The sequence below is a fragment of the Notothenia coriiceps genome, unplaced genomic scaffold, assembly GCF_000735185.1.
Source record: "Notothenia coriiceps isolate Sejong01 unplaced genomic scaffold, NC01 NC01_scaffold00013308, whole genome shotgun sequence".
In the NCBI taxonomy this organism is placed as follows: domain Eukaryota; kingdom Metazoa; phylum Chordata; class Actinopteri; order Perciformes; family Nototheniidae; genus Notothenia; species Notothenia coriiceps.
Window position 1 is genome coordinate 1 of NW_011346009.1, and position 9496 is coordinate 9496.

The 9496-nt window shown below is 41.9% G+C and overlaps 1 protein-coding gene across 1 annotated transcript; it reads right to left on the reverse strand.

Moving 5' to 3' along the window:
- Window positions 1-2749: 2749 nt before the first annotated feature.
- LOC104947880 (myelin transcription factor 1-like) lies at window positions 2750-8369 on the reverse strand (the record flags this gene model as incomplete). Its single annotated transcript, XM_010773993.1, has 6 exons — window positions 8366-8369; window positions 8081-8215; window positions 6319-6409; window positions 5987-6103; window positions 4015-4271; window positions 2750-3026 (listed from the first exon to the last, which is right to left on the reverse strand). Coding segments are annotated over exons 1-6 (881 nt in total), but the record flags the coding sequence as incomplete, so codon positions are not given.
- Window positions 8370-9496: the final 1127 nt, after the last annotated feature.

Below are 9496 nucleotides of genomic sequence, written 5' to 3' on the forward strand. Positions count from 1 at the left end.
TGTGTGTGTGTGTGTGTGTGTGTGTGTGTGTGTGTGTGTGGAAGTCCGCGGATTGGTCCAAACGTAACGGCTCCACGGACGTTACATTACGTCACTATACCCAAATACATCACTATACCCAAGAAGTAAACGATGGAAAAAGAGAAATCTCCAACGAGGCGTTCTGGGGCAGCAAAGACAGGTATTTTCTGTGTTAGAGTTTTACTCACTACAGGGTGTACTTTGAGGGTTTGTGACTCTGCAGACCGTTGACATGCATAAAAAGCTACATAACACACAAGGGGACGGGTAATAACCAGAAAAGAATGACATGGGACCTTTAACATGAAACATTCAATTAAAGTCAACGTTTCAGTTTTTCAGTCTCTGAGATGAAATCAAATTAGACAGTACAAGTTAAATGAGACTCAAATACCAAAAAGTTATATAAAAATAGAAGGCAATACCATTTAAAGATCCTAATGGTTGGGGAAACCAAAGATAAGGGTTGCCATTCAGTGTTTTTCTGCAAATAACAACAACAACTCTTCCAAAGTAACTTTGAATTACTGTTGCCGTTAACACTTACTGTCAACTTAGCATTGTTCTGCTAAATGATAGCAGAGGATAATCACTGTGATGGTACATAATTTTTTTTTAATATGGAAAAATGTGTGGCTCTGTACATATTGTAGGTGGTAGCTGTGAGAAAATGAATAGAAATACTCACTAATAGACTAATTAAGTATTCTCAAATATAAATGAGTAAAGCAGTCCTTTCTGGTGCTCTTCAGTGTGAGAGGCAGTCCTGCATGATGATCATTCATTGAATTGCCCTCTTGAGCAGTTTCAGTTGCAGCGCTACATTAACATACCTACATCTTCCTCGTTATAACTTCATATAAACCGCTCAGCCAGGTATTACATGTCTCATGTAACAAAATGCATTTGTTTTCCTGTTCGTGCCCGTTCACCTTTATCTGAAATTCTACAATTGCACTCAAGCTAATGACAAACAAGCGTTTAGCTGTACAGCAACTTTCAGAGGACAGAGCACCACCTTCTTGGCTACACAGAAAAAACTTGAAATCCTGCCAAGTATATTGGTCTAATTTCTAGTGAGAATATGTCTCACCACTTGATATAAGACATAATAAATTAAGAGATAACAATGCAGTGAGATATAGGGTCTTTTTTTTTTTACTCTTGAAAACATCTTATTTTGAGTTGGATCTGAGATTAAACAAATTTGTTTAAGCTTCTGTGGTATTTGTAAAAGATGGATCATCCTGTATCAATAAATAAATGACTTGATTCTAGAAAACACATTTTTATTTGAAAATCAGAAAAGAGAACACTTCTGAGCAGTTCTGGCTCATGTTGTAAAACAACATTCCCTTATTCTGGTCAAATATAGCTCAAACAAGGTTTTCTCAGCTAATTACAATACCTGATTCATCTAAATATCCCATCTAATTTCAAGAAATCATACCAAGCAAGTTTTCACTTGTTCTATTGGCAGATTTTATTACAATCGAAAAAACCTTGTTTTGTTATTCTTTTACTTGATTTTGGAGCAGTATCCAGTGTAAGGCATGCTAGTAATGATATCTAATGCAGTGCGGTGATACTCTGTAGCAGCAGACACTTCCTCTGTGGTATGTTACAGAGCTGGCAGGTGATCAGACACAGAGGGGAGAGAGCAGCCATGTTTTCAGGATTCATCTAAAATGGCGCTCATATGTACTGGTCATGGGCCAGGAAAATCAAAGGGTTATGAGAGGAGAGGAACTGGGAAGGGTTCCCAGAAATGTCCCTGGTTGATGAGCTCAGTGTTCCAATGTTTCAATATTGGATTTCAAGCGGCTGACTCCAGATCAGTGGCTGTTTGATGTGCGCTGTAACGCTGCGCTGTAGGCCTCGCTGAACAACACCCTGCTCTGCTGTACTGCTACAGACATTAATCTGGACTTTTTATCTTCCTAAAACCACATCAGGAAAAAAATGATGAAGCAGTCACTTTCTCTCCTCTGTGAGGCAAACAGGCTTTTAAAAATCACAATATGGGGGAAGTGGGGCTCCAATTACACCTCCTGTGCACAGAGAAGGGGGGAGAGATAGACAGAGAGACAAACACAGAGACTTGTATAGGGAGGGAGAGAGAGATAAAAGAGAGGAAAAAAATGTGAAAAGAAAATGAAAGAACGAGTGGCGGGGGTGGAGAAAGAGAGTGGAAGATCCGTGCGGCAGATAATGAAAAAAGGCTACCTGGTGGCAGAGTAATCCAGGGAACTGGCAGCCGTCCAGATTCAATAACAACATGAAAAGTGTGTGGGCTGGAGGGATGAAAGGATAGAAGAGGACGGGAGAGGTGATGCAACTGCATCTCAACACCATCCTGTAAGCCAAGGCCTCGTGATGATATATTCATGCAGAGCTGATGGGAGAGAACAAAATGAGCAAAAGACAGGAGGGGGGGAGGCAGAGAAGAGGAAGAGACGAGGAAAGTGAGAGGGGAGAAAAAACCAAAAGAGAAAGACATAGGAGGAGGAAGAAAGAAGAGGACGAGGAAAGAAAAAAGGAAAGGAAATAAAGAAAAAAAGTGAGGAGAGGAAACAAAAGGAGACAAGAGGAGAGGAGACAAGAGGAGACAAGAGGAGAGGAGAAAAGAGGAGAGAAAAGGAGACATGATCAGAGGAGAGGAGGAGAGAAGACGAGAGGGGATGGGAGGCTCGCCCCTGAAGGATCAGATGAAGGCCTGTTTCCCAACCTGCTGTCTGTGATCACCCTGTAGTTACTGTGCGGCTGCAGTACCTTGCTCTGCGGCTCGGTGCTCTGCGGCTCGGTGCTCTGCGGCTCGGTGCTCTGCGGCTTGGTGCTCAGGTTCTCTGGTTTCTCCCAGCAGCGGGTGGACAGGTTGAGGATGGCGGTGGCAGCCATGTGAGCCGCCTCGGCATCATGGGAGTAGTCATAGGCCAACGAGGAGCTCTTCCCGTAACCGTGGAAACTGAGGCTGGGTGACGGCGACTTGGGGAATGAGGGCTTAGCTGTGGGAGGGCAAAGGTCAACGTAAGATCAGTTGATGTTAAAAATAAACACAACAGACAAGTAGACAAAACATGCGAAGCTAGAACCAATAGCTTATTAGCTTAGCTTAATGAGTAAGTAGCCTGATCCGTCTGCAGTGGTGAATTAAAGGTGGGGTAGGTAAGTTTGAAAAACTGGCTCGAGATACACTTTTTGTTATATTCCATGGAATGCTCTTAACATCCCGATAGCAATGAATATATTAAGTGCTTTGGCCAAAAATCCATTAAAAAATGTAGTAGTACTGTAAAAAGCACGACCGATCATCTGAGCCGGCCCGGCTAAAGTAACTTGACGGCCTACCTGCCTATCAGCCTTCCATCTGTGCACAAACTTATCTCGTGCCCTCATTGGTATGTGCGTGTTTGTGTGTGTTGGAGGAGGGGCTCTGTAAGGAAGTGGCAGATTTGTTCCGGTTGTGTATTTTCAAATTCTAGCGCACTCGAGCTGGTTTCTCCAAAATGACCTACCCCACCTTTAAGTACATTTACCTAAGTACCATTTTGAGGTAATAATTTACTCACGTGATGCTACTTTATACTTTTACTTTACTTTGGAGGTTATTTTTTTACTTTTTACTCCAATACATTCATTTTACAGCTTTAGTTACAAGCCACTTTGAAATGCAGATATAAATGAATAGTACAGAATATAAATCAACCATAATAAATCATGTATTATTATCATGGGTTAAGCTAGCAGCAGTATGTCAAGTAATTTAAATAATCCCCAACTGTAACAAGTTGGGGATTGACAAATTGACAACATGCCTGAATAATTAGAATACAATAATGTAATATTTGATTTATTATGAAATGGGCTACACTGGAAAATGAGTACTTTTTGTACTTGAAGAACACTTTATTATGCCAATACTAGATCTGAGTACTTCTTCCACCACTCTCCGTCTGTGAATGGTTTGAAAACAAATGGACGGGGCTCTCCTACTTTTGAAGGCTTTGGGTGTCATATCGCTGCTGTGTATCTTTGGAGCCAGCATGCGCCTCCCGAACACCTGCGCGTCGAAGCTGGCGTAATCGAAGGACACCTTGGAGTACTTCTCCAGCTCCCGGGCCAGGTTGGCGCGGGGGGTGCTGGGCGCCATGTCGGGCCGGTAGCTACCGTACTGAGGCACCTCCAGCTGCTTCACAAAGCACATAGGCCTGAGGGGAGGGAAGGGAGAGCGAGAGGATGTCAGGGTGGGGCTGGAGGTATAGAGGGGGGATTAAGGCAAAAATAAAGAAAGTCAAATAGAATAGATATGGGATAAAAATTAGGCAGTGACAAAAAAAAAAAATAAGCAAGGCAGAAAAAAGAGTGGGGAGAGAATGAGAGAGGGAGAGTGACACAGAGAGAGTAAAGATAGGGCCACGGTGTACTTAGCAGGAGTGCAGCAGGATTAAAAGCTCTCTTATCAGCAGAGGGCACATTTGCATGTTGTACAGCATGGAATTTATGAGCTTTAAGCCCTCTCGTTTTCCTAGAGAGCCTGCGCTTTTGTTAGACCTGTTGGCATAAATCCACTTATAGACCAGGGAGAGGCAGGGGGGGGGGGAGAGAGGTCCTCCGCCCACTTTTTGCCCAGCCCTTTTCCCTCCTCCTCTGCATCATGTCTGAGTCCCTGTGCTAGTACATGACCCGGCCTGCAGTCATTCTGCTCACATCTGAGGAGGGTTTTCATGACAGTAAAAAAAACGTCCTACCACCGATCACAGGGGATTTACTCCCCCTTTTTATTTATTCAACATTAGAGCACGGATTGCATGAGGAATTCTTCACATAACACACATTCTTAGCTCATTCTGCTTACAATCTGAGGAGGGAAAACAAAGCAAGCCTTATTATGTTTTAATCCTCTGCTTTTGTCCAACCACTGATGAGCTTTTCCTTAAGGAAAGCAATTATTTCTCCTTTCCCCCCGCAGTGCCCCTGTAACTTGCATAATTAGCTTATCGGCGGCATTATTAATTACAATACCAATGAGGAGGAGCATGGACTTAGCATAATACCAGTGTCTGCTTGTGTTAATTATCATTCTTCTGGCCGGGAACTGGGCGCTGACCGCTCAGAGATTAATGAAGATAAAGAGATGTCAGTGTTGGGGACAGTAATGATCGCAGCGGCATGCTGAATGCTCCAACACCTCCTGTCTGTATCCAGCCACTCACACACAGCTCTACCTCTGAGGAACAAGGTCAGCAGGTCTGAGATCTGTCTGAGTTCAGGAGGAACAGCCTGAGAGGGACTCCACTGTGGGAGAGCTTTTATATAGTGATCTATCTCAGTCTGGGGATAGATGTGATGCCTCATCTTTAGTTGAGTTGAGTTGGTTTCATTTGAACTAATACAAATCAAATACACATATACAAAATGTATTTGTAACTATTTGACTTCCTTATTTAATCAGTAGTATATTATATGTTGGGTTGTTGGGACTTACTACACTATAGCTTTTGTACGTATTAAAATAAAACATTTGAATCTTAAATAACAAAATAAGTTGGTACTTTTGAAGTGACCAACCTTAGCGAGTATATACTGACTGGAAAGGTGTAGACTTTTTTAAAAGTACCCCTTTTAACATTTATTATTTCTTATAATTCACATTGAATGTATACACAAAAAATGTAGTTAATGTTGAATTACTATCATTTGGAACAGTCTAATTCTGAATACAGTCTGGAAGTATTTTATTTGTTATTGTATACATTCATTTTGCAGTTTTTTTACTCTATCAAGGTCTTTAATAAGAAAGACAACATGTGAGATTATAACTAATACGTTGGTTGGTTCATGATGATCGGCTTGCTTTACATCTTAGAGCTCTCCTCCCGGGGACCCATGCATTTCTTATTTAGTCAAGCGGATATCTTAAAAGGAAATATTTAAAGTATATGATAAAATATTTTGTGAACCCCACCTTAGCACCCTGTCGTTGGGACTTCCTTTGAGCAGCTCGCTGCCGGGGGGGGAGAGATGCTGCTTGTCGAGGCCCTTGGACAGCTTCTCTGCAGCGGCGATGGGGCATCCGGAGAGACTGCACGCAAAAATATGAATATCAAAAGGGGAGCATGTTGCTGACCATGTAAATCTGCATTGCACTGATGTGGACTGACACATTCCCTGTCCTGCATATATGAATATTTGAGCTTGCAAATGCACAAAGGGAATGCATGCCCTGTGCATAACACCCTCATCTGCAGAGTGTAGTCAAACACAATCAGTGTGATGTATGCATGTATGCATGGTTACCTGCGGTGTGTGTTTCTGTTGCTGTTAACGTGGCCCTGCCCGGTGCAGCCAGGTGTCGGACACTTCAGCACGTTCTCATGCATGGCCAGAACTGTGGAGAAATACACACACACACGCACGCACGCACGCACACACACACACACACACACACACACACACACACACACACACACACACACAAGGTTAGAGAAAATCCACAATTTCATCTAAACTCTTTTTACACGTAAGGCACTGTATGGAAATCATTTGGGGAAGGCAAGACACACCCCAGCATTATATTATTTTCCTTTGACTATGGCGAACATAAGTAAATGAATATGTAAGCTACTAATAATGAGATCGTTTAAAACTGTTATGTGTGAAATTGAATAACTGCACCAGACTGCAGCAGCTCAGTGGCTGTTGATAAAAAAAGTTTGCAAAGTTAAAATGTTATATATTCAAGTATATTGTGTATGTGGTCGCATTTTTGTTATTAAATGTAAAAAGTAGCAACAAACATGTTTGAGGACAGGTGTCTGGCTTTAGAGAACGAAACTAAACAAAGGGGCCTGTTTCCTCACAAACATAACATAAACGTATCCCCCCTTGAAGAGACAACTGTTTCCAGTAAGATATATTATTCTCACTTCCCTAACCCCTCCTTTCAGTTTAGTACAGTCCCTTAGAATGAAAACTAGCAGCAATCCTTTGTCAGAAAATAGCAGGGAACTGCACATGTAATGTACTTGTAGTCATAGCTACAGTAAAATGGCCTCTGATATGTATGTAAGACATGTCTCTACAGTCAGACGGACAGAAACACACCACGATTCCGTGTGGACGCTGCGTTAGAGAAACGCGGATTTTGGGTCCTTAGCTTGAAAAAAGAAGAAGAGAGGAGGCGGAGCTAATGCCTGATCAGAATTCTACCGGAGATAAAGTTAAATTCTGCTGTGATAAAACGCCATCCTGTTCTAAACCACTTTAAGGATTATTTCTGAAACAGTATGGAGCTCAAATGCATTTTCTCTTGCGGGTTTATCACCAGGTGAGTTCCTTTTTTTATTTCCTGGTTTTTAAACAAATGTGCTCTACAGTACAGGTTAGCTCTGAGTGTTAGCAAGGCTTGCTAATGTAAACAAAGACGAGATTACGTACAAAGCACGTCAGGCATTGTTTCTGATAGCAACTTTCTGTGGGTCCGCTGCCGATCTGACGTCATATTGGCAGCAAATCTGTATCTGCTCATTGTACCCCCTTTTTTAAAAGATTTGGGTACGGAGGAAAAGAGAAAGGGTTTTATTTTCTGACGCTGCGTGAGTTCGCCCGACCCAACGCCGGGACCCACATATTACCTGTATAGAAGACATCACAGAAGTGCATTTTGCATGATAGGTCCCCTTTAAATAAAAAATAATGGGGTCAATTTAAGATTATTGCTTTCAACTAACCTAATACAGTGATGTGAATTGTTTTGACATAATATATTTAATTCAAGTCAACGTTTCAGTTTTTAAGCGTATATTTACAGAAACCAGCCAGTAAACTAAATCAAAATGTCTGTTTAGAATGTTCTTACCTGTGTACCTTTATCTTTTACATGGTGGTTTCTATGTTTCTGTGTATGTTAGAGAGTGAATAGCTTGAGACATTTAGGGGACACTGATGAAATGAGGAGTAGTGGTTTTACAGTGCTTGATGTGTCACTCCAGTGTGAGGGAGGGTGTGTGTTTCTCTCTGTCCCTGCCTTTTGTTGTCACTTTTTGTGAAGAACACTCACTCTCGGGGGGGATCCTGTCCTTGTGCGGACAGCCTGACAGGCTGCGGTGGTGGGGGTACAGACCGGTCACATGACCCGTCCCATCACACCCTGGGGTGGGACACTTGATCTCCCTCTTCTCCTGCCTACTGCTCTCTGGATAGAGGAAGAAAGGAGAGGAAACAAGGAGGGGATCAAAGGAGGAGAGGTAACAAGGGAGGAGAGGAAAGGAGGAGAGGAAGCATAAGAGAAAGGAAACAAGGGAGGAGAGGAAAGAGCCTATAGTTAAAGATGGTTGCAGATTACCCATGACCTACATTTGATTGTTTTTATGTATTTATAGGCTATTCTTGATTTTACATTCTATCTTGTCTTTTTTATTTTCTTGTAGTTTTTTTTCTTTTTCTTTAAGTACTTTCATTCATGTTTGTTAATCTGTAAAACCCACTAAGACGAACGTGTTTTGTGATATTGGGCTATATAAATAAAGTTTGATTTGATTTGACCTTTTCTCAGACCTTGTTCGGACAAAACAACACCTGAAGACACATGAGGAGGATATCATGCCCCATGATTTAAAGTATCCTCTACTGGAGGTAGGCGAGCCAGCATCGGTGTCACTGGAGAGAAAAAGCAGCGAGAGGAGGGCGTGCTGCTCTATTGGCCTTCAAATTGAATGTTAAAGAGACACGCATCTCCTAATTAACGCGGAGCAGAAAAGGAACGTCACCGCAGGAGGGAGTGGAGGCCAAGGAGAGGGCAGCACCAGCAGCCATGTAATCACACTACTGTTGAACTGAGAGGAGCGTGACAAGTGGGCGCCATGCCAACTGGTAAACACATGCACCCTGTAAACAAACAGTGTGTAACCTGCATATACACATATTTAGGTCTGGTCCTACACTATATTATTCAAATATAGCATGATAGGTCCACTTTAAAGGTGGGACTAGAGTGTGCAATGACAACATATATGAGGGGCCGTGTAGGCCAAAATTCAAACTAACCTCGCACACACACTACTGAAAACATCTGGTCTTGCACACACTCTACTGAAATAGTCTCACATTGAACACCTCACACACACAAAACTGAAAATTAACCTCACACACACACAACTGAAAATTAACCTCACACACACACTATTGAAATACTCTCACATTCACTAGTGCAGTGGTTCCCAACCTTTTTTTTACCAAGGCACCCCTGAAAATATTTCTCGACCCCAAGGCACCCCAACTTTTTATAGATTTAAAAACCACTTCAGAGCTTAAACTAAAAACCATAAATACACCATAAATTGGTTTTCAAATGTGTATTTAATTGAATAGAACATTTTGTATAACAAATAATGTATTCACACATAATAACAAGAACCAGACTAAACTAAATGTCAACACCATTTCTATGATGAATTCAATATTATAAACAGGCCTA